This window comes from Arctopsyche grandis, chromosome 5 (genome assembly GCF_051622035.1).
Source record: "Arctopsyche grandis isolate Sample6627 chromosome 5, ASM5162203v2, whole genome shotgun sequence".
Lineage (NCBI taxonomy): Eukaryota > Metazoa > Arthropoda > Insecta > Trichoptera > Hydropsychidae > Arctopsyche > Arctopsyche grandis.
Window position 1 is genome coordinate 9,490,724 of NC_135359.1, and position 27,538 is coordinate 9,518,261.

General features: G+C 34.9%; 1 protein-coding gene across 2 annotated transcripts in view; it reads left to right on the plus strand.

The window, feature by feature from the left end:
• dac (dachshund family transcription factor) overlaps nucleotides 1–27,538 on the plus strand; it is a 201,211-nt gene that overhangs the window by 141,019 nt on the left and 32,654 nt on the right. For both annotated transcript variants that reach the window (XM_077430530.1, XM_077430531.1), the window contains one exon: nucleotides 11,383–11,466. In XM_077430530.1, the coding sequence (XP_077286656.1) occupies nucleotides 11,383–11,466 (84 nt within the window). The remainder of the gene's footprint in view (nucleotides 1–11,382; nucleotides 11,467–27,538) is intronic.

Consider the following 27,538-nt stretch of genomic DNA (forward strand, 5'->3'; position numbering starts at 1 on the left):
AGTTATGATAACATACCACCCTAAAATACGAATGAGTACCGGTTTAAATGCGTGCTTACCATTGGCGTACCTCAAAACTTTTATATATACATTATATGATGTACATATAAAAAGCATATCTTATATTATATTCTAAAAAGTAAGAATTTTACTTTATAGAATTTAGCGTACATAAATACATGGATTGGCTGTGTTATTTTTAATTAATCATTTCTTATATGTATATTCCCTTATATGTACGTTTTGAATGCATGTCTAAAGAGAAACCTGAATCATAATTATTATGAGATATGTACATATGTACATGCATATCGTATCATAGTGCTTTCTATTGGAAAGCTTAAAGCACGATTTGTACGTTAATACATTTGCACTTGATCTTCTATTCCGTGACTTATGATCGCCCAAACCTCTATAATATTAATCGAATATTAAAATATTTCATATTTTGTTGGACGTCTATGTGCGTATGCCCTCGGGCTGATATGAATTCGTTAAATTATTGATGCGAAAAGAAATTAATCTTGTAATTTGGGAGGCACAACCGTGGAATGCGAGGGTGGAGATTCGGCACAGTGAGGTGAGTAGTGTCGGTGTATAGTGAGGGGTGAAAACCCGGTCGTAAAAGGGGTCGAAAGGGATGATTTCTATTGTCGGTTGCACGGCTTGATGCAATGCACACCCCCTTCATATCCCCTTTCCTTCATCTCTCTCACAAGAAACCGAAAAGTATACATCGCTGTCTATTCTGTGTATTTCATCTTTCATAAACGTGCGTGTTTTTTCCCACCTTTATATAATATCATATCTAAAAGTATACATACATATAAATATAGTTGTATGTAACTTTGACAGGTGAATCAGCGATTTCGTAAATGTAATACCGAATACATATGTAGCTATCAATCAAATTTAATATTCGAATCATTTACAAGTATTCAAACTACGCAGTTGTAATCGATGATTAAAATGAGATAGATTTTACATGTAACAAAATTACAGTATGCGGTTGAAGAAATAAAGAGACGTATGAAATTAATATCGAGTGCATTTAGACGAATGAATGCCGTTTTTACATAAAAAAATTCCACTTTGTCTGAAGAAAAAGATATTCGATCAATGTGTTTTGCTAGTGATAACGTATGGATTGAAACTTGGACATACATACATAGAACGCCAAGATGCTATACAAAGTCCAATGAACCCAAATAAGTATAGAATGATGTACGTATGTTTGGCATAACGAGGAAAGACAGGAAGCAGAATACGTGGGTGAGAAGTATGATAAGAGAAGTAGATATAGTGGATAGAGTGAAGAGATTGAAATGACAATGGGCAGGTAACGTTACTAAAAATAATGGATAAAATTGACAAAATAAGTGGTAGAATAGTACCCGAGAGAATGTAAAAGAGTAAAGTGAAGACCGAAGGGATGATGGGTAGACGAAATTAAGAAAATGTGTGTAATGAGATAGGTGAGAATTGCCCAAAATAGAGACGAGTGGGACTACTGGCCTTTATCCAGCAGTGGATGGTGAATGGCTATAGATGATGACGATGATGATGCTATTTATGTAGTTTGAAATGAGCTGTACTATATAGATATGTATATTTGTAGTCTCTGTATAAATCTGTATAATTAGACCAAATTATTATTTTTATTTTAAGTATTTGTCTACTTTACATATTATGTTGTTATTCTTATATTGCGTAGAATAATTGCATATATTTTTATAATTTATAAAAATCGTTATTTAATTTTGATATTGGGTAATTTAACATATGCTTGTTGGTAAATAAATCTCTTCGCCTATAAAATTTGATTTTCAGAATATTTTTTAAATTAAATTTTTCACTTCTCTAATCACCTTTCCCCGAATTAATCAAGAGTATGGTATATTTATCAGAATACCTCACTACGGTTTTTATAATCTTTTTATATACTTAACAATAATTTAACAAAAGCTTTTTCGTGAAAATACGATTAGTTGTTGATGCGTGTATCTATTTTTTTTATTTTTAAATATAATAAAATAAAATCATTCAAACGATATGGTGATTCCGGCTTTGATATCTTACTATTAAATATAAAAGGTTACCTTTCCGTTCCCAAGGAACAGTCACTGATCCCGAGGGCTGTTCACCCCTTACGAATCCTTTCTTCCATCATCCCCCAGCACTATTCAAGAGGGACAGGACGTGCTCTACTAACCCTCATATTGTTTTATACCATAAGCTGCAACAACAATACTTTCCCACCCGCACAACCACCCCAAGCCCGGATCCCGTTGCCAGGTTCGGATTTTAGCTCATCTCCCGGTTTGTTTTCCTTTTATCAATACGAAAAAATACAATGCACGTGCGGTACACACATACACACACAGTGTGCAATACTCTTATCTGGCATCGTATTTTACTTTATCCCCGGGTTCTTGTGGTGACTTTAAGTCGACTTGGGTGTATTTATTTTGTATATACGTAGGTACGTGGGTTATTATTCCTTACCGCTCGTTACCGCCGTTGTGAGGAGATACCATCTTCGCACAGGTCTCCGAATATGTAACATCGAACCTGGCGATATTAATCTCTCGTGTGTATTTACTTATATGTGTGTATAATGCTCGTTATACGGAATCGTCTGTATTATACGCAGCTTCCATTCTTTTTAGAGCGACGACTTTATTTACCATTGTCGCGTATGGCACGACTTAACGATATTTTATAAATAAAAGGAAAATAAAATAAACGCATCGTTTGCTATATATTATATATATGTATGTACGTACATAACTACACAATGAAACGTACTTTCAGTGCCCACGAACGCTTTCTATTGTTTACATGTAAAATATTTACGTGTTGGATACAGTATCCATAAGTGGGCTGAAAATTTTCATGCTTCGCCAGATATAAAAATAATTTCTTTCGTTTTATTTTGTGTAGATACGTTGTTAGAATTATATTTTGCACGTACATTATAATATAATGAGTGTATATTATTATTGACAGTATATATTGTGATGCCATGTTCGTTGATTAAGTTCATTTGATTCTCTTTATAATTACGTAATGTTTTTTTTTCAAATAATAAGTCTCATAGGAAAGCAATACCTTATTAGAAATACCGTGGCATACTTATGTTTAGAAGATGTAAGATTGTAAGCTATTAAAACTACTATCGTTTTTGTACCCAGTGTATATATCTAAATTGAATTCGATGGCTTGTTTCAATATTTTTTTTTCCATATTGAGTCATTATAACTTTCTATAAATTTGGTGTAATGCTATATAATTTTGGTAAGATATTCACATATGTATATGAAAATTACTTCATCTTCATCGAGTGTAAATGAGCTAGTTTTATAGCACATTATATTATAAGTATGCATTAAGTGCTCATTACATTACATTTATAATACTTTTTTTGCTCGTTAAACTTAATATGTATGTGAAAATATTATACATAATAGTATCTAATGCATTTGAGGCGTGGATAATGTTTTAGTTTCTGTGATTATATTGTTGGTAATATTGAAAGTTTATTTGAATTGATTCGATTTCGATCAGATCCAGCGATTGATAGGTACAGGATAAAGCGAAAGATGTATTCGAGCATCGAAATCGGCGCGATATACCCCCGATCGCGCTGAGATTTAATCTCCAGACCTGGTAAAGGACCAGATCTTTTACGTACACATGTATAAATAAAATAGAGTTATCTCCGTATCGTACGAGATCTCCTCGTGAGCGCCACTGTCTCATTAAAACGCTCGGCGAGGGCTGATCTCTCATTCAACCGGGGTCACCGAGACCGAGCTCGGGGTAGGTAAGAGAGAACGCAAAAAATAATTCGCACGAAATAAAAATAGCGTTTTAAAATTTGCATAGAATACCGGACTCGGAATTTATGGACTGCATTTTATTATAATCTGCGGAGACCGGGTGCGGTTTAAATAATATGAAGCGTAGAGCACGCGCGTTTCTCGAAATTATTTTTATTTTTAATATGTATTATAATTTTTTTAAGCGTTGCGAGTCTGTAATTATGCCAGTTTTTTAGTCGCAAATTTTTGCACTTGACGCGTGTAAAATGCAAATTTTAATTGTTGTAGGTTTTATATTATGTTATGTAATAAAAAAGTGTATTTCGGTTTTTTTTGTAATTTATTGAAATTTTTAGTATGTGACACAATTAAATTTAAATTAAAGGTGCACGTGTTCTTTATAGGCTAACTTTATTGAATTTAAAGTTTGTATTGATCTATTAATACTGAAGTGTAATACTAAAGCGCACGGTATGTGTTTTAAAATCTAATGTTATTATTTATATGTATATTTTATATTTATCAGGCGATTCTAGTTGACTGTTTTGTTTGTGAGTATTTAATTTTATGTTCAAATTTAAACACATGCATGTCCAAATTTTTCATGCGGGCATAAAAAAGTTTTGACTACCCTTGTCGTAATTATTTCGTATGAAAGTAAATAAATGAAGCATTCTGAAACAGGCTAATTGCCATTGTCATTTTCCTCGCCGTTCGTTAATAAATTTCTCGAAAAAAAATATAACAAAAAATTGCATAACGACGCAATTAACCCTCGCGGCCATTTAAGTGTTAAGTGAAAACGCGCACCTGCGGGGTGATACGGCCCGCGCAATTTTCCATATAATAATATTGTTTGCTGCGCGTTGAGAGAAAAAAGGAAAAACACATTTTCAGAGCGTTGTTGGAATTTTCACACTCGTCTTAATATTTTAGCGGTCGGTGGGGTGGGGTGGGGGGGGAGGGAGAGGTGGTAGGGGTTTCGGCGAAGGGGCGTCGGTGGGTTTTTATCGCGAAAAAAGCAATTTAATTTATGCCACTTAAGGGGTACCTACCGGCCGTAATAATAACATCTTGTTTGAGTAAATGGAAAAGCGGGCGGAAAACCCTGCCAGAATATTCATATGATATGCATATCAAATGCGATTACGACACCGCGAATTCGCGCGATGCAAATGAAAGAAAACACGCGCCGAGGATACTTACCCACGCACCTGGAGGAGGCGGAAGCGGGTAAAGCAGGCAGTGATTGCACCCATCCCCGGTAGCGCTATGACGCCACAATAAACACCGTCAAAACCATAAAAAGTCAAGCAAAGCTTCGAGGCCATAAGCTAGAATTAAATAGACTTGAATGTCATGTGTGTGCAAAGATCAACATTTTTTCGAAATAGTTTGACAGAATGAAGTTTTGCTACTTTCGCATTGAATTTCCTAGAACTTTCTCATATTGTATTTAATTTAGAAGCAAACTTACGTAGTTGAGCTAATAAGTTAAGCTTTTGAAACTATTTCATATCACAGTTTATCTCATAAAGGCGTATATACATACATATGGATAATACATCACGATTTGTATTTACTATTAGTTAAATGGGGTGTATTGACTTCCATCAATATATTCATGTATGATTAAATGTATACAATATACAAAATGTTTACAATTATTCGTCAATAATACAATTTTTTTATATATGTATTTATTGTCTATAAATTTAAATGTGATTTTGTGAAGTGAAAATACTGTATAGATTTGTAATTCCAGGATCGAATTGTAGTTGCGCTTGTTTAATCCGGACGATTCGCATTTTTTCCCTTCGAATTTCAAGTTTCGGGGTATCAAACAACCCTGCCGTGCTAAATATGAAAAGCGGTGGCGAACCCCCATTTAACTTTAGTGTTATAGTTTTCATTTTTAAACCGAAAAAGCGTAATGTGCGAGCCTCTCTTTTATTATTACACCTCCTCGTTTCCTATGCAGGATGATGGCGCCAATCTCGCCTCTCCTCACACCCCCGCGAGAGAAATAAACCTGGAGGTGAATTGAGGGGGTGGGTGAAGGGATTTTGAATAGGGGGTTGAGGAGGAATGATCCGCGGTTACCTTAAGGGCGAAAATAGTATGAAAACTTTTTCGCTACTTTATGTATTGTGTGTGTACTTGTACGGCGGGGGATGAAATTATTGTTGGGGTGTCGTCTTTTTTTTTAACTTCTCTTTCGCCTTTTTGCAAATCTTCTTTTATGCGATCGCACTGGTGGGAGGGAGATTTTTCGGCTGCTAGAGAAAATATCGTAACTTCAATTTGAACCACGACATGCAAAAAAGGTCAACGGTTCATACGGATATTCAATATTTTAATATCATCAAAGTATTGTATGTACATGTATACACCTTTTTTAGGTTTATATGGAAAATATTCATGTTTTAAATTGTCTGTTTATATTATGTAAAGTAAAAATTAAATGAATTTTGTTGCTTTTCCTCACTTTTTGCTCTGGCAACGACGCGGTGGTACATTCAACGGGAGGCTTTATTCATCCCAGTAGGCAAATGATATCTGTTCTTGCGAATCTGTTCACCGGTGAAATAAGGAGATTACGAGATTATTATTCTCCTGTGCGGGCAATAAGAAGCTGGATTTTTTTCAGCTTCGGGAGGCATTTACTCTAGCGCTTGTTTTGCGGCTTTCCGACTTATCCGCGGGTGTTTTCTCCCTATTTACATTTTAATAAGCAATTTTCGCGCACGATTGACTTCAACAACTACATGCAACACATTGTAATATATGTATATAGCCGCGGTGCGAACGGGAGTCGTATAAGACATAGTTCTTAATCAAAACCTCCCCTCCTCCCCCTAATAAGAATTTACAGGATCAAACTGACGATCGAAGTGGAAAGCGAATTCTCGTTTTCTTACAGCGCTTTCATCTCCACAGACGAATTAAATTCGCTTATTTGATTCTAAGCATAAGGTATGCCTACTATGCAATTGTTTTTCTTCAATTGTCTTAATTATTTATTGCTGAATTGTATTTGTGGGGAGGAAAGCATGGGGGTCGGGGAAGTGTCAGATCCCTCTTGAAGTTATTAGTGTATTTTCTTGCACCGTCTTTTACTTTTTTGCACTTTATGAATTTATGTCTCTCAAGGGTAACATGAAAATCTATTAAATCTTGCCCATTTAAAATCCCGAAAAGCGTAATTCGTTCTTGCATACTGAAGGCACGTCTTATGATTCGTATAATTTATCGTTATGGTGAAATAATTACCATTAATCAAAGAAAATGCTCTTGCGTTCAAAACGCACTTTGCTTATAGCCTAATACGTCTTATATTTACTTTGAATTCAATGGAACATAAAAATTATATAAATTCAACATTTAAAACACGAATTATAATTGAAATTACAGTAAAGTTAAAACGCGCAAAAAATTGTGTGGGTAAGTTGTATAGGTATAAAGATATCTATTTAATGATAATTTTAGACATTATAAAGATTGACGTAGATGCGTAAAAAGCCTACCCGAATTAGGGGTCTTGCGATAATTCGCCGATACTGAGCGGTCGGTGCGTTTGGATGTTTTAAGTCGAGGACGGGAATTAGGGAATGATTGGTATCCTAATATAATTTATCTAATGGCGCAATAAGCCGTAACATTATATCATCTTGGGTCGCGTGTAAGAATGGCTTATAAATCGCCAATTAAGCATCTGGTACCCGAGACCCGACCTAAACTAGGGACATTCCCTGTCGCCCCCATACCCCCCCTCATATCCTCGCAAAACAACCCATCGATTGATAGTTTTCTCAGTATATAAAAAACATTGTATGGAATAACACGATATAAAGATGCTCGTGTGCGTTTATGAGAATCGATAATTGGGTGGCCGTTAGCATAGTATGGCCGAGACGCGACGGTCTAATGTGTTACGACGTTCATTTTCTCGATGTAAATTTTCCCGTTTACGATCGGCGACATGTAGGAGAAAAATTGCGACAAGTGGCTCATTCGACTGGTTGTCTTCCGTCAGCGACTTTTCCGAGAAAATCTGCTTTAGAAATTTAATGTCGGCCGTTCGTTTGAATCGCTGTTGGCGCTCGAACGGCGCAATTAAGAAAATTGAACAATTTTATTATGTAATGATTTTATATTCATATTCTGCGAATAACATAACTAATAGCCGATAATGCGACGACTTAAGTTCGACAGTGAACCAAGTCCAATTTGAAGAATATGTGGTTTGAGAGCGATTTATTTAAATATTTGAGCGATCAATGTCTTTGATATGATTGATAATTTATTTATTAAAATTGGAATATTTAAAAAGCAGATTGTACTTTTCACATTTTTATAAAAAATTTTGTCTATTGTAATATACAGTTTAGTATGTTATTAGGGAAAGTAGTTTTTCATTGTCTAATGTAATAGATAATAAAACAATGAAATTATGGTTTGGTCTCATGTAATTTAGATGCAAAATAGTTTTGATCTAAATTTTAAAACTTATCAGCTGTATTTGAAACGATTTTAAGGTAATTTTTTGACTAATAAAGCAGATCGAACTTAATTTTTGGACATTGTGTAGTATCTTAGCGTTCAATGTCCAGGTTTCACATCCATACGTCATCACTGGCAAAACGCATTGATCTAAGATCTTTTTCCTCAAGAAATATGACATTTTTGATTTAAAAACAACTTTTGTTCATTCAAAATGCACTCCATCCTAATTTCATACATCTCTTTATTTCTTCTTCTTTTCTACCGGACATGTCTAGTCCAATTGCATGTGTATGTATATGTATATAAATTGACAAAACTTATGTGTTCATAGTGAATTTAGCTCTACTTTAAACTATGCAAAAGAGCGTGTTTCTCTCTGTATACGAAAACCAGGACACCGGTAGGGATTGGCGCCGGGATACGTGAATTAATTTACAATTTATTAGACGCAATAATTATTTGACGTCCTCAGGGTGCCGTTAGGTCCCCCGTCACCCGAATTTGGGGACCATGAGGGAGGGGGGTATTTGGGGGTGGTAGAGGTGGGTGGAGTTAATCCTGCGAATCTGCGCATCGGCTGAAATGAGATGGACTGGCATAAGTTGTAATGTCGCACCTTAATTGCCAATAAGGGCCCGTCGACCTTTTATCTCGGCACAATATCTTTCAATATGGACCCGGGGGTCCGCGAGCATATTGTTTTCGCTCTTCGCGACATTTGAATTTAAACGGCGAAAGCGGGAGGCGACGCCCCCATGGGGGTGACGGCGCCGACGCCCCCCTCGTGTGCCCCCATATCCCGTCTCCCTTCATCCCATACACCCCCGCCTACCGGAAAGCTCGGGTCGCTCCTTTGTCTTGCCGATAACGAAGCGACGCTCGTATACATGTCAATACAGTCGCTTTACACGTAAATCGGACAGACTTGGCTATACAGAGCAAAATTACGCGTTAGCGTTCCGAAAGTCATGTACTGGAAGAAATTCGTTTTCGTGTTGATTAAGTTCTGCTCTACAGCAGGACAGATTATTTAAAATTGGTGCGCTTTTAATACATCTTAAACTTCTTTAGTAGCTTTTAATAATTAATAGATCTATACAACATACAAATATGTATCATCTATATACCTAATATCTAAATTTCTAACTATTATTAGACGGGAATAATATACATAAATTATCGCCTGCTTAAAGCCAAAACTTATTAAGCCAAATTGAGCCACGGCGTAGGCCACTAGAAGAGCTTTTTACCAGCCCAAATACGCTGCTGGAGAGATCTTGGTGGTTATTAAAACACAGAACAATCGTCACCTGTTAGAATTTTTCAATTTATCTAGCTTAATTGTGACGGATCCGATAAATCAGTATTCGCCGCCTTCCCCATAGTTTCTAGAATTTCATTAGAATTTGTTGATTCTTATCAATATATGTACTACCTATGTACCTCTATTAAAATATATTTAATAGAGATCAAAGATGTCTTTATTTTATTGTACTGTAATTTTTGAAATTCTTAGTACTTAACAAAAAAAATATCCAACCATGTGTCTCCTTGGAGTGATTCCTATCATAGCATCTATGATAGAAATGTATGTAATTAAATAAAGCTACCAGTCTTAAGATTACGAATTTTATTTGACAAAGGCAGTTAAATTTGTGAGTTAAAAATAATTTATACCGTGTGGTAATCTATTATTTAAAAAAAATTGTATATTTTCGATACATATTCAACAGTCAAAATGCTATACACAAAGCTTACTAACCAAATAAGTAACGCCGAAATAAAATAAAATGAGAACTAAATTACATTATATGTAGCTGCAGTTATAAAATCTGTTTTTAGAATATAATAAGTGTATATATGTATAAGTGTATATATTCTAAAAATGGAACCGATCAAATGTAACTATATTATTATCACTTGATAAAAATATCACATTCAAATTCAAAACACAAAAATTTGATATTTTGAGTTTGTTATTGAATTTGTTAAGTCAAAACATGAATAATGATTTGGGTCACAAAATAGAGAGCTTAAAACTTCTGAATTATCGAAAAAATCAATATTCTCAAAACAATGATGTTTGACTTAAAAGTTCCTACCATTGTACCGACGACATGTGACACCGCCCCAATTCAAAATAGAAATGTAATCCGATTCCTTAAATACACACACGAAGTGTAATTATCAAAGGAATTTATCAACTCATTGCCGAATATTTAAATTTTCGTTTTGCTTCATATAATTCGATCTCAATTGGAATTTGTTTTAAATTCCAACCCAGTTAAAGTGCTTGTAACAATTTTCATGTATTTGTACTTATTTTAAATTTATGATATTTAATCATTTTATGTGTAACATTTTGGATATTATTAAAATTTTATTAGCTTATTAAAAAAAAATTGTATAGTATTTTCTTTCGCTTACAATTTGTATAATAATCATGACTGAAATGTGCCTGGGTTCTAACAATAATTAACGGGCACTTTGAAAGTGTGACGGGTGCGAAAATCCAAACAAGTATTATAGCAGAGCTTTGATCGCAAGATATGCATTCGAGACGGGTTAAACCCACGCACACGCTCTCTCAGTGGGGTCTCATACACCCCGGTGGCAATCAGGAGCTCACGGGCGCCAAATGAAATCAGTTTAATTCAATTACCAACTGCCGCTGATACGGCCCACCGTCGTATAACCTACCTACATTAAAACAAAGTGCTTTCACTGCCTTTTGTCTTATTGAATTCACAAGCGAACCCCCACCCCCCCTCTTTCTTCCTTTACGACGACTTCAACACTATCGAATTAACCGTGTATTTACATTTTAGAAATAAGAGAGCCATTCACGCGCTTAATTGTAAGCAAATCATTCAATGGCAAGCACACACTCGAGCCTCGTAAAGACGCTCGTTCAATCGCAATGTAAATACACTCTCAAACGTATCAAACATATCTTTAAATGGGAAGTGTTCACTGGGGGAGCTTTCGAGTGCTCTCCATCGGCGTTTTCAATGGCATTATTACATGGTTTCCTTTTGTGGTTTTGTTTCAGCCGAACTAAAGATGGACGTTCTGCGGGAACGCGAAGTAAAGGACAATCTGGAGAGGCAGCTCGTCGACGAGCAAAAAATGCGATGTGAGTCTTTATATTGTTTCTTGTGCATTATTTTTTAATGTATTCAATACGCGTCGCACGGTGAATCTCTATATGTATATAATATAGGCACAATCGCCGTTAAATCGATGAGTTTACAAAAGCGTATTATTTATTACGACGAAATTATAAGGCGGCCGTATTATTATTATGCGCCGCACTCACTCGCACGATTGCTATTCCAAAATGAAAAAAAAAATATGTATAACAATTCCGTATACACGTTGTGTTATGAATTGATTTCATGGTATTGAAATCGTTTATCTACGAGACGTAGTTGTTAAAGAGTGCGATACACCCTTGGGTATGACCGACTCGAAGGGTTGTTGTGACCTTTAATCAAATGTCAGTCACATTGTCTGAGACTATTTTGTTCGTATTATAAAACGAAACTTTATGATTGTCGCCGTTGATTATATACCGTGCTTGTATTGTAATCTCGGCTGCTATTAATGAATTAAATTACACAAAGGAAACAATGCTCGTAAACAATTATAAATAAATAACAGAGATGCCCGCTGTTTTGTTGCATGTTTACTTACATACATACATATGTATGTACATACAAAGTAGTCGTATAAATGCTATACTGTGGGACTTGGCTACTGTTTCAACTTGTGCTTATCAATTTTTCAATCTCGCTCGCACGCTTTTTTTGCGCCTTATTTCGTCGTGAGGAATTGTTACAAATAATGACGTCGTCAAAAATGTAAAATTTCAACCCCTCAATAATAAAAAAAATCGGGGAAAGGTGTAGAGTGACAAAATAATTGTAGAAATTCCCGTGACGCGCGCTCTCGTGAATGTGATGCCGATTGATGACATTCGAAATTTATTCAATTACTTTCAAAAATACAAACCGGACGAAACTCGATCCGAAAGCTCATGATTTCATATTTCATTCGAAGCTTGTTATTTTTCGCGAAACTATATGTAATAAAATCATCCGATTTTCAATGAATTTATTTTGTACAATACATTTCAATTCAATTTCATGTACATACATATGTATGCACATATATATATATATATATATATATATATATATATATATTTATATATATATATATATATATATATATATATATATATATATATATATATATATATATAACAGTACCGTTTGACTATTATTCATGTCATATTCAAAGTCTAATATTTAAACAGTACTTTAATTGGTTCAATTCGAACGTTAATTTTACGCTCAAGTTCACTGTACACATGAATATAGGGATTTAAATTATGTATGAAGTAAATGCGGAAAATTTAGTTTGAGTTTATACTCTACGATATATTGGAAGTACTACGTATATAATCGCAAGCTTTCGGATAAAAAGGAGCTTTTCAAAGTCAGGAGCCGTCTCAATTCGGACAGCGTGTAAATAAGAAAGGAAACCGTATAGGCGAAAGGGCGGGAACGATTGTTGTACGAAAAGACAGAGGCGAAATGACATTCGTAGTTCTCACTAATGGTTCTTTGTTTGTACGAGTATCAGATAACCTTTATGACATTCATACGACATCAACACACCCCCTCACCCACCTAGATCCTCCCTTCTCGCCGCGTTATTAGAGGCGTAGAAACCCCTGTAGGCTTTGCACCCACCCGGTACACATCCATCATTATAATGCTGTTGACGAAGGAGACGGCTTCTTTTAAAATTATGTTTAATTAAATGTCGTCACTTTTGTGTCGCCGCAGAAAGTATCGGTTACCATCATCGTCGTCGTCATTAAATGTTCACGCTCGAGTCGTTCCCTTTTTCGGCAAAACTGATTGTTAATTGAGTAGATGAATCGGATTATGAGAGAAAGACTCTCCTTTGATTATTTTTTAATCAAATTAATCAACCGTATTGTGAATAATTTGTATTCATCAAAGCGGTTGGCAAATTTTGTACGCGTTATTTTTATTTGTTTTATCTGTTTGAAATACTTACTATGTCAATCTCAATCTTGTTTGACTTTGAAGGACTTTCACGCGAGGTAAAATTGCTTAATTTCAGATGAAGCCTATTGAGATATCCTTCTATTAAAATATAACAAACTAACTTCGCTTTCACTTGAAACTTTCTGTTTGGATATAAGCTAAGAATTATATAACTTCAGTATTTTTTTTTGCATTTTCAATGAAATTTCTTAATGTTTTGCGAACAATTTATAACTTAGCAATTGATTTCAAGCTGATAAATTATCAAACAAACTAATGAAAGTTACATACATGAAAAATCATTAGTAGTAGTAATGTAAGAAAAATATGGGTTTTTCTCTAAATTTTCTTAGAAAAATTGTACAGTGTACTTGATCATAGCTTGTTAATTGTTTCTGAGCCGCCCCAAAACGTTTCCTAATATGACAAATTATTATGAAGTTCCAAAGTCATTTGTCATCATCCCCTACGATACAAAGCTCGTGCACAAATTCCTATATAAGCCTCACATCCATGTCGAATATAGTCTGCCGCTTATGATTTATTCGAGCCGTTCGCCCACACTTTTCCCGGGGAAAAAAAAATCTCGCTTCGCTTTTTCGTAGTTGGGCGTGATCGGCCGGTGGTTTCGACACCGTAATGTCATCAATCGTCAGATTGGCGGCGGAAAAAAATCGCAGAAAAAGAGCGAAACAATAAAGAATGGATCAGGGGATGGGATGGGGTGGTTGAAGGACCGATCCATTTATCAATAGGGCGGAAACAATGCACCGAACGAACCGGTCGCGATTTTTCAATGCACATATTTCAATGGAAACACAGCTTTCAAACGCACGGAAAAATTTATACATTGTATCTTTGTTTTGTTTCGTTTTTTTTTCTATCAATTATTATATTTTTATTTTAGCATTGAGGATGGTTGCAACAACGCGTAATCATAATGTCGTTATAATTGTGCGCATTGTCATTAAAAGGGCGTACCGGTAAAGGGCGTAAACAATTGTATGCTTAATTTAACCATACGGTGTCTTGTTTTATAATTGATATTTAATTTGAGATGATGGTGTGTTGGAATTTCTTGATTTTGTATCTCGTTACGAAATGTAATCACGTAAATTCATTAATGCCATATGGTTTGTCGCTGATTCCTGATAGCAGTTAATCGTTCTGGTGCGACTGACATCGAATGTTGAAAAGTTCTTTACATATATTAGTTAAGTAAAATGTTTTAAAATCATATATAAAATTTCATACGAAAATGGACTGGAAAATAGATTTTTATTCGAATGTGGATTATTTATAGACTATTTATTACAATGATGATAAATAATTCAACCAATCACTATAGAAGAGCCTGTATTCTATGCCCTATATATGTATATAAAATCTACATATGTCCCTCTTCCTCCATACCAACGACCACAACCAGCTTTTCCAGGCTCTCATCTCCTCTTAATGCTGTGTCCATAGAACCAGAGTATACGTCTCAGGCAAATCATGGACAGTATGTCCTTAATATTGATTTACTCAAGAATGGAGGCATTCGAACATTCGCACATATGTCGGTCCATAATATTCTTATTATCTACTTATTATTCTTATCATTCTTTTCATCCGACTACAGCACCACACTTAAAAAGCGTCAATTCTTCTTATTATGTATGTATTGTCTTCATTGTCCGCTAGGGTTCCTACCCAGGTCGAACCAGGTCAGAAATTTCTCGGGAAATCGGTGAGTTTTTGAATCGGGGTATCTTATCTCAAATCCCGGGAAAAATATTTCAATCAAAACGATCTTAAATTGTTTTCATAAATATCTAATATGTATATCCTCCGATGAAACTATTATGAAAAGAGAGGGTGTCCTTTCTGTATTGACGATTCCACAAAGGAAGAAACTCTTTTAGATTATGATGAGGATGAGACAATTGTGTGTTTGACGATGAATGAATTGTTAAAGAAAGAGTTATCAAAGACAAAACTACAAAATAACGTAAAAAATAGCCTAGACTTTAAAAAATAAATATAAAACCAACTTCGACCGAAACTGAAAGAGTTTTTCCATTGCTGGCAATATTTGTTTCAAATCTAAAAATAGGCTTTCGATTTTTAATTCAAATATTTTAGTATTCTATATTTGACACATGACTTATGAAATCTTTAATTCTGCCTGTTTTCTCAATGTATTCAAAAGATGAAAAAGATTGTAACTTACGTTTTATCGATGATTTATGTAACTACGTTGTGTTTAATATTATTATTCCATATGGCATTACCTTATGCAATCATTTCATATGTATAGTTTGTTCATTAGCGCGTTGAAAATAATTTGCAATAAAATTGTTTGTCTTAACATGATATCAGATATCGATACAAAAATGCAAATGCATATATATGTATGTATGATTTTTTTTGAGTTGTAAATTATCATTTGATATTTTTAATCTTCAAAGGAGTACGTTACTTTTATTATGTCCATGTTGGCGATCCTCCGGGCGTATCTTTGAGCCTTTTCAATTATAAAATCCTTGTCGGGCGTCGTTGTGTTCGCGGTGCATGTTCAAGTAGGCGATGGCCACCGCAGAAGAAGCATCATCTTATAAATACGCTTCTCGGATGCAAATGGTTGCAGTAATTAACCTGTCTGCACGTCATCTGCCGCTGCATTTCTGTGAGAAACTAACACGAGAATTAATTACGCCTCGGTACACCTTCATTTCCGCACACACTCGTATGCATTTACTTTTACGGGATCATCCTTGCAAGTTTCCAGCTGTCATGTCATCGTGTGCACACACTGAAAATATGACTAATGCCTACATGCACTCTTTTCATTATTATTAACCGCGTTATAATATGATAAAACCCGTTGCGGTTTTCTAGCGTTAAATCACGCCGATAATATAACCGCAACTAATAACAATCAATCAGGTTGACCACGCGTTTGGAGAAAGCCAATCAACGTCTATAATCCAAATACGCATTCGTATTGCAAATTGAACCGATATCGAACCGGTATGCGTTTACGCGTCGTCGATTCGTAAACTGTTCGAATGAAATTAAAATATTTTTAATGCAATTTTTTAAATATTTATTATAGTGTTTAGTATCGTCGGTGTTAAGCTTTACGGCACGCCCGCTCGTAAAATTATCCAAGATGTAATAATTCCGGCCTCGATTAGCGCTAATGTACGTATGTAGCTAGCTGCATTCTTTTGTAATGCACTTTCGCGATAAGTGGTTGTGTATTTATTTGCGTCCGCTCGCTGTTAGAATTCCGGTCGTGTTGAAAATTTTCAGCGTTTTTAATTTCGCAATGTTGCGGGGGTGACCATGTATGTGCACGTACTTGGACGGTTTCGTCGGCGGGTCACCCTCTGTCCGAAACGCGAGGAGACTGCTATCGTTTTGCGAGGGTGCAATCGCATTAAATGCATTGCTGCAATACGCAAATGCACTCGGACCCCCTCACTGAACAATATGGTGCGGGAGCGATGATTAAACTTTTTTGTGCGAATTAAATGATGTATATTATAATTAAGGTAATAAGAATTTGTCCTATTTAGTAACGACTTAGAAACTTATAATAATAGTAAGATTTTTGCATACTATATGTATAATCATATATTTTTTATGACATTTAAATCGTGTAAATGTTTATAAAATACCTATTTTGTTAACTAAATAATTATTTTCGATGATTTTATCTGGGATTTGAACTAAGGCAGTATATTTATATTCATATTATTCAATAAATAAATTTTATATTTAAATTCTATGCAGGTACCTATCAACAAATCTCTTTTTTTTTTCAATTGTAAATTTTGAAAACGTGTATTAATTTATAAATTAAATATAAATTCGTTTGCCAAATTAATAATATTGAATTATTCTTTAATGTTATTAATAATATTAATAATTAACTTTTCCTTTAATTTTATTAATAATAAAATTTATTTAATATTATTATTAATTAAACCGAACAAAAAAATCACGTTTTTAGTTACCACAGCGGAAACTAAGCAACCTTTACTAAGTTTGACTCACTTAATTCGAATATGATTTTTGCTAGTTTGCTTTCATTTATGAGATATGAGCGCTTTAAAAAATGCACAATTTTTACATTTTATTGGCATAGTATAACTCAAATTCTATTATTGCTGTACTCAAAGTGAGTATTGAAATCGATAGTCAAATGCTTTTTGTATTGATTGTGATTTCAATTGCTTTAAAATACTGAATTTTAAAGACAAAAATATACTTTTTTACATATTTTTCCATGTCACAATCCTCATAAAAGTGATAAATTGAAAAATTAGCATTGAAAATTGAAATTGAAAAACATGTCAATGTGAAGGATTTCTTAGCCTTTAAATGTATATACACATATGTATATGATGAAAACAATTTATATGTATTTAAAAAAAAAAACGCAAAAAGTTCGATAGCAGCAATTTCTGCATAGAAGCAAAATAAAAAATATACTTTTAATCCCTCGATCCGTGGATTTAGAGCACCTGCATTGAATTCGCGCAGCAGCCAGATCGCATAGCAATGTGTCAGATGATAGATAATTAGCGACGATTGCGCAGCTAGTTTATTGTACCGGGAACAACTGATCCTATTACGCTGTCAATATTGGCGTCGTTGTTGTTGTTGTTCCGTTAGGGTGGGTGGGCGGGCAGGGGATGAAAGCTCCATTTCAGCCAAGGGAGATGTCCGAGCCACCCCCGAAATAATACGCAAACCGAGGCACAAATCCGATAATAATTTCGATTTGCATTCGGTCGACGGGTAATTATCACCCCGTCCGATTTGATAGACCACTCACTCGACCGGCGGGAACAATGAGCACGTCAGCCGCGCCACAATGCACTTTTGTGCATCCACGTGCATCCCCACTTATGCATATGTGGATATCTTTGCTAGGATAAGAGGATAAGAGGTCCTCGAATATCCCAATGCTCTGCGTAGACCGTATTCTAGCTACTGGCACGTAATCATATACAAATCACTGTATGCAGTTGATTTCTAGTACAATGAAAAAGCTCGTGCTGTATTAGTCGATCGATTGAAACACGGATTTGTAAAATGCATATTTGACTAATACACTAGGGTTGTTACATGTAATGACATAATGGTTCGATTGTTTTTAATAAATAATTATTATTCAATTAGATATACTCGTACGATAGCCACCGCGTAGCTCACTGGTTAATCAATTGTTTACCAGTAGGAAGGTATTGGTCTCAAATCCCGGCCAAATCATTTGATGTGTGTATGTATGTATGTATGTATCTACGTATACATATAAACGCTACTAACGAGATCTGGATGATTATTCTACTCAGGTCGACCGTCTTTTGTTAGAATTTGTCAATTTATCTTAATTTTTGGGATGGATCCCCCCACGAGATTTCGTCGCACATCGAATTCGTTGATTGTTGACTGCTGAATATGATTACCTTCATTGAATGAGTTTGGTATAATTTTTGGCCATTGATATCGCCTTGAGGCAACCTGTTATGGCACTTATGGTAAAGATGTATAAATAAATAAGGGCGTCTGTAAAGTATGTACAATACAAATGTCAACGTTTTGTTTGCATTGTCTAATTTATATTTTAAAAATACAAAAATATTTTGATATAATTTCGTCTGTTTAAATCCAATATAAGAAATTAATATAAGTTGTCAATTTTTTAAAATCTCATTTGATTTCATAAATAAAATATTCATTCGTAGACGTATTAATTTTTAATAACATTCTTGACAATTTATATATGATTTATTTTAATTTATGGTATTTTTTAAATCAGTCCACGAGTTGAAAGCGTTTCAATCTGATGCAAATATATTTTTAAAGAATATATTTTTTGTCTCGGTACCAATACCTATATACATATTATATAGGTACATACATATATATGACTTTATTTGAGTTAAAAATATCTTACAAACTGTCAAAAGCGGTTATTTTCTGAAGTAATAGTATAACCAGCAACATAGATCAATGGTTAGCGTGTAATGCATTCAATTGTGTGGTCACGGGTTCTATCCCTGACTTTGTTGGTTGGTGACCTTGGATATGTGACACCAAGGTGATCGTTTCCTTTCAGAGATTGACGATTTTTCTGATTTCATTGGAAATGATTCCAACAAATTAGCAATCCTGTCCTATATTTCTCACAGAATTTGAGTTTAAGCCATCTAAAAAATTGTTGATATTTCAAATTGTGAATCGATGTTTATAGTTGACCTTGAATAATACTTAAAATACTTATGTACAATGTTTGACCATACCTGTATAAATAAATAAAATAAAATTGATGATCTCTAAATGTTCAAATATTGTAAATTAAAGTCTTATTTATAGTCTTGGACATTAAGTGTAATACACCAATGCTGCTGAAATTCCTGTCCTTGATTTTATTACAAAATGTGTACGTGTAATATTTAATTAATATTCACTAAAGCTTTGTCCATGTACTGATCGACTTCTACAGCCTACACTTCAGTTGAAACGATTAGACCATAGTTTTAAGATGATTTCGATACGAATCTATAAATATACATACAATGTTCGACACATCTACATACACTGTAGTTTAAAACAAACATTTATAACGACGTAGAGGTACATATTTGAGAAGGCAAACATCGAGTCGGAAATTTATCGATCTCCAATCCGTAAATCACTTGATCGTTTTGTCGGCTGTAAAAGCTGCCTTTTTCGTTTTGCGTAGAGTTCGGTAGCCGTCGCGATACACGTACCTATAAAACCGTCTAGACTCGATATGCGTATAAAAACATTACCGATTTTCAATTCGCGGCCGCACAATTTACGGGTTGTCGTTAAATCGAAAATATACGAGACATATTCCGTATGGTGCGCGTCCGATCTCGTTTTATTGGTCTCACCATTCTCACATTGTATAAAAAAGTTTTCCCTTTCGTTTTGATGCGCATACATTCGTTGTGATTAAAATTTTACTGCCATACCTATCCTTTAAACCCTCTCCTTCACGATTTGCCGTCGCGTAAAATTTGCTCATTCGAGTGTTTGCGATAGTTTTCGCCAAAGGTCTCACTTTCTGTTTCCAGTCGACCTTTAGATCGTGTTGAAAATTTTATGATTTTGTCGTTTGTGTTAATTTGGATTGAGTTTATCGTTTTAGACGAGTTATCACCTCGTTAAATCGCATCGAATAAGCGAAAGTTTTATCTGGTGACATTTCAACCCCTCCTCCCCCCATTATTAAATAATTAATTAAAATATTTACGTTCCGTTTTATTAATCATGACTCATATTTTATATATAATATTTGATTTTGTGCAATTTCTTGTATTATCCTGATGGTCTTGAATATTTGATTATAATATAATAAAAATTAATAATAAATGATATTTTTTTCTTGAAACATTCTATATTTTCATGACAAAGTTACATATTTTTATAGCATTGAAGATAATTGTTATTCAATAGTTTAATTTACAGTAATTTTGATGTTAAGTATGTATCTATAAATGTATATATCATCATCATCCACAGCCATTCACCGTCCACTGCTGGATGAAGACCTCTCCAAGTATTCTTTTATTCATCTCTATTTTGCGCAACTCGTCCATCTCACCCCACATATTTTCATAATTTCGTCTAACAATCTTCCATGCGGCCTTTGTTTCACCCTTTTACATTCTCTCGGGTACTATTTTAGCACTATTTTGTCCATTTTTCTAATTACGTGACCCAACCATTGCCATTTTAATATCTTCACTCTCTCCACTATATCCACTACCCTTGTCACACTTCTCACCCACGTATTCCGTTTCCTGTTTCTCCTTGTTATGCCTAGTATACCGCATTCCATGCTATTTTATGTATTGTAATTTGTGTAGGATCTTATCGTTCAATGTCCAAGTCCACACATCCTTATAATATGTTATATATAAACTAAGCGTAGATGTAAGTTTTTCATCTGTACAGATCAAGTTTAAATTTATTACACGGTTTCATATTTGAATTTACCCTATTATTAAGTACTAGTATACATTTGAATATTTTAGTCTTCAAGAAGTACATGTTATGTGAGTTGCGTCTCTTTCCAAGCATACGTGCAGGTTTATATATTGCATATATAAATATAATATAGGGAGAGAACGTCGGAGGTATCCCTTACAATAAATATACACCTAGTTTGAGTATGGGGAGAATTACAAGTTGATTCTCAAGGAGTTGCCTCGACTTGCAATTATTAAACATTTATGCTGATTCTGCGTCTTATAACCAAATCTCGAAACGATTTCACCCTCAACCACCCCCGTTCATGGCAACCGTGTAATTAATACGAATCACCCACCGGAAAGGCGCATGCATACACACGCGCGAAATATTCGCCATCTCCGTGTATGGGGTTTTTGCCCGTCGCCGCAAAGCCCCCATGAAGACGACTCAGACGCCTCAAAAATATCAATTAATTAACCGTCGACGAGAGAGCATATTCGATCCGAAGACGAGTGGTGGTCGTCGTGGAAATTTCGCCTTATCGAAACCGCGATCACGTACTCGATTTTGCGGTAAATCGGAATTCCGCGCTGCGGTCAGAATGCAAGGAATTTCAATTGTCGCACCCGAAGAGCGCCACCATTAATTCTTCACGCTGAATGCAACACGAACACATACCAAGGGTGGCCGAGGCTGAAAGTGGACCAAGTCCACTAAAAAAAAGACATTGAGACTAGTATGTATTTAGAACAACCAAAGCTCTTTTTGGAAACATTTTCATTTGAATATTGTACTTTTGCATGTACACAGATAATATGTAATTACATATAGATATACTAGACTTTTTTCAATTTCAATTTTGCGTTTCGGAATTTAGCCACTGAATTTTAGATTTAAAATATAAAAGCTCTGAGACATTATGGAATGCCTCTTGTGCTCTAAATAGTGCTTCTGGTCACTATCAACTTCTCCTTCCTCATTTGATATCGTCTGGAATTTGATGAGTGATCCGCCTCCACTCCTTCTGATTCTGTGCCAATTTGGAGACAGCGTTAGAGACGATCCCGTCAGTTCTTTGGTTTGGTGTGACTATCTTTTAGGAGACCGTCCTCTCGGTCAAATATCAGCCTCTACAGATTCTCCACATTCTTTCTGGCAATATGACCACAGTAGGATCCAACCCTTTTCCTACATGTTGTGAAGTTTCTCTGAAACTGCTGGCTCTTTGAAGATGGAGATGTTCGTTCGTCTTGCGGTCCAACTATGTAATAGCAATATATTCATATAAATGACCAACGAATTTCACATTATTATATTCAAAGTAGCATTGTGGAATTTTAAATCATGATTAAATATAACTAAATTGTGTATATTTCATGAAAATACAGAAAAGTTGTGCTAGCATATGAAACTGTTTTCAATTAATATGTTTGTAAAAAAATCACATCATTTAGGTTTTGGTCTATGATTTGACGAATTATTATGATTTAAATTATGTACAATGCATATGTATATGTACATATGTACATATCTAGGTATGACTAGGTTTTACTTACTTGAATGTACATACATATGTATCTTTGTAGGTACATACATATACATGTGTCAATTTCAATATTTTGAAATACATTCTATTTGATTACAAATTAAACAAGCTTAACGTACAAAATAAAAAGTTCGACATGCTGTAAAACAAACCGAAGCACGACGTAAAATAAATCCAAACAAAACGTGTACGTCTTCATTTGGAAGATCGGGTTCAGGTTTGGTCTCCGCATCGGAGATTTGAACGGCCGATAAGCTAATCCGAGCGAGCGTGCTCCCACTTGGCCACCGACGAACACAAACGATCTTATTAAAAAAAATAACGTATTTATTAGAAACTAATTAAAATATCATTGGTTATCTTGGGTAAACTGTGTCAGCGGCTTAAATCGATAGGGGTGGGGATTGTGAGGTGAAAGTAGGAAGGGCGCTATGACCTCGTCGCTCTAGTCCTTAATTGAGCAATTTTTTCCCGGGAAATCCCGTGAAGCGGATAAGGCGCGTATGCGAAAACCGATTAATTTTTTAGGTCACGTTTATTTTTTGCGCATAGTTATTGTTCATGAGCTGGTGGGGTGGCCGCCTGGTGCGGTAGGCTGACGAAAAGCGCTAACGAAATCAAGTTCATTGATTTCGTACTAGCGAAAGGGGTTGACGGGGCTTCGACCCCTTGCTTGGGGTAGTCGGGTGGGTGTGTAAAGGGGGTCGGAAAGACACGCTTCATTGACAACTCGGCTGGTGAATCTGCGATACGTGTGTCCGTTTCATTTGTACTCTCAAACCGATGGAAGCAACTCGGTTTTCTTTGTTGTCCGCAGTTAAAGAGTTAAATGCACCCAAAGGGTGACAGAGTACGAATGAAAGCATCACATTTCCCTTTGACGTGGTGCAATCGGTGTTAATAATATTCAGTATTTTTTTCGGCTACAGACTGCTCAAATCAGCCATGGAATAAATTCTCAAAACACATACATAAAAGAACGTTTGAAATATCATATAAAAATAAACTACATACATAATATCAAAGCATATTCCAATTAAATTTTATTTATTTTCAATATTTGTTATCCATATAATCTTAACTATTATTTTTATACTACAACAAAAAAAAACGCTTCGACTTAAACATACATACATATATTTTATAACGCTTTTGTCTATCATTAAATACGATGACGTTGTCGATTTTAAATATCCATATATTTGATCTATGCGCTTGTATAATAATTTTATTTAATTGAAAAGAAATTAACGATGCGATCTAGTATAAGATTGTTTGATGGGTTTTTGTTACACGCGGTGATATTTTAAGATCAGTGTATGTACATACATATGTACGTATGTATCGGATGAATTTATAGCTCTATACATATGTATGTATATGTATGTACATAGGTGTATGTATTTATAAATATAATAGTCTAATATAATTTTACACGGTCGTTTGTAATGTCGTAATGTGAGATCTTCTCGGCAGATGCACGTCGAGTGAATTCGACCACAAATTATGCAATTCTGCACGCTTCGATCGCCGCCGCTGCCCTGTAACGTGCACTTTTGCCAATGCTGCACCGCGTGCATAAAAACTATCGAATAATAATAATACCGAACACGAAGAAAAACGCCACAGAGTTTGCCTTGAGGTCAATTTTTTGATGGCGTGCATTAATGCGAAAATGATTCACTATCGGTATTATGATGTGTACGTGTGTAATATGATTAATTATGTTCTATCAAGAGAGTTTATTCAATATGAAGTGGAGCGGTTTTTGTGCAACTTAAAGTTGGGATAATTAATTGGTAACTTTCGTCTATGTGAGTTTTCAAGCTTTCAAAGTTTCGACATTGAATACACATTCGAAGTGATAAAGTACACATTATTTGAAGGTGGTTATTCCTGTCATCTGGGATCCGGTGAATGATCCACCTCCTAAATACTCCTGTGCCAAGTTAAATGCAGTGCTTAGGAACGATCCTGTCAATTCTTTGATTTAGTCTGACCATCTTGTGGGAAACCGTCCTCTGACGCGCCTTCCTTCTAGTGTTCCGGTGACTACCAGTTTCTCGATATTCTCCATATTCTTCCTGGCAATATGGCCAAAGTGGGGACGAATCCTTTTTCTACAATTTGTGGATAGTCTCTCTGAAACTGTCAGCTTTTTGAAGATGGAGACATTGCCACCAGCACTAGCACCACGTTTCAAAGACATCTAACATTTGCATTGTTTCTTTTTTAATTAAAATTCATGTCTTGAGTTCTTACAATACAATGGAATCGCGTCAGACGAATTTTTGTTTTTCCCAATAAAGAAAGATTTACTGATCATCACCGTTTTCGCCATACTTATTATTCTGCGGATTTTTCTTTCTCTTGAGATCAAATGACCTATGTAGATAAATAAAATCATATACTTCCTTATAGTCTTTTAAAGCATCGGAGTTTTTGAGAGACTCGAATCTGAATTCTAGACCCAGGTGTTCTATTACTATTTTTATTCTGTGAAGTTCAACCAATATTCCAAAGGCATCTGACATGTCTCTTTCTTTCTTCTTATTAAATGCATCATTTGAAAATAATGTTTACTGAATAAATGCTATGTTTGTATGTTTCATGTTATATGTTTAAGTTTGATTTGCCAGAAAAAAATATGAATTAGTTTGAAGGTAATGAGCTTAATTTTGAATTCAATTCCATATTCCGTGTATTCATTATTTTTCTAGAAGCTTTCAAAAGCTCTGAAATCAATCAAAGAACATACGAATAACAAAAAAATCATTCTGTATAATTGATAATCATTTTTAAATTAATATACGTATATGTATTTAGAACGGAATATTTTTTCAATTGAAAATAAATACAAATACAAATCATTCATTAAAAATAGTGAATAAAACCTTCTTCACGATACAATTAAAGAAAAACCGTACACTAATTATTTAACAAAAAAGCGAAATGTATTTTTTTTATTATTACCAAATATTTATTATCATATGAAAACTATCCCTTAGTATATATTTTTGGATAAATGCATTTAAACAATAAAAAAAATCCTTATCTAAAATTTATGTATATAATAAAGTAATTTTAATATTTATGGAAAATTTTATATTAGGTTTTTCTTTTATGGCTTTCAATATAATTTTAATGTCCATGTATGTAATGAATGATTCTTCAAGTTAATGCCCAATTTTCATATATAGCAGTAAGCTTTTTCTGACGGTAAACGGCGCGAACTTATGCAATCATATATCTCGCTTATGATTTAAGATTAAATCTTATAACCCTTCAAAAAATCACTACCAATGCAAAGTTTGCCATTCAACTACATTTTTTCATAAAAATTTTCGTTATATTAAATCTTCATATGCAATAAATTCAAACGTTTCTTTCGCTGGGGGCGCGTAGGGGGAGGCGCTACGGCCTCGGCCCCCGGGGCCTGCGCCCCCTCAGCCCCCAACGCTTGTCCGTTACCGCTCCACTAGCATTAAAAGAATTACTCGCCTAGATGTCTGCAAGTGGACGTCCGCCATTAATAACGCTTCATTAAGTGCCAATATTTTAGCGGTCGGTGCGCTCCACCCGATATTTGCGGATTCGTATTTCGGGAAGGGTTCGACGACGTCGCTTAATTTTTTTTTATTTTTATACGAAAAACAAGAGCCAATTTGTGATCGGCGAATTGAATTCATGACCGTGGGGAGCGCGAGCGGCATGCCTCGATAGTTCGGGATGGGGGCAAATATTACCTACCCCAGGAAAATGGACTCGCTTATTAAAAATAACCCTCATATCGAATCGATAATTGAATATTATTTTTTTTCATATTTAAATTGAATTTTGCACATACCGTAGCAGTCAGTATATTGAAGATGACGAATCGACTAACGTATATGATAAAATATATGATATATCATATCCTTTTTTATTTGCATCGACTATCTCTAGTCTATTTTGAAGTATCAATATGTAGAAAGGGTTTGAAAGCTCAGCCAGAAATTGCTCGTGTGAATCGGTCGTATAAGTATGGGTGCCTTTCAGCTTCACGGAATTCAGCTTTGTTGTGCAAGTTCAGATTTGGAAAGTACACACGCGCGCACTGAGCCAGCTCACATGTACGGATTATATATTCACGGTGTTTCGTCGAATATATGTTGTATAATACATAAATGATCGAGACGTAATGCGGCTAAGTCGGAGGCAGGGGGTGGTCTTCTCGACCACCCTCCCCTTAGGGGGTCGGACCGTTCGAACATCGGGATTGTTGGCAAACTTCCTAGGAAACCGCAAGACCGTCCCGAGAAATCTACTATATAGTAGTAATAACGCGTTCGTTTTGATCGAAGACGTTGTAGATGAATAGGTGTTTGTACTTTGAAAAAAAAAACTCGTCTAGATTATTTGTATTTATTACTGTGTGGTAGAAAGAGGTATTTGAAGCGTGCGAAAATCCATTTCTCATCCGTTCTAAATAGAGTGGCTGCTTGAATTCAATTGTGATTACATTAAACCAACCGCAAACTCAAGGAACAAATCTTCGGGGAATACGCCGAGGGGATGGAATTGATTAGTTGTTC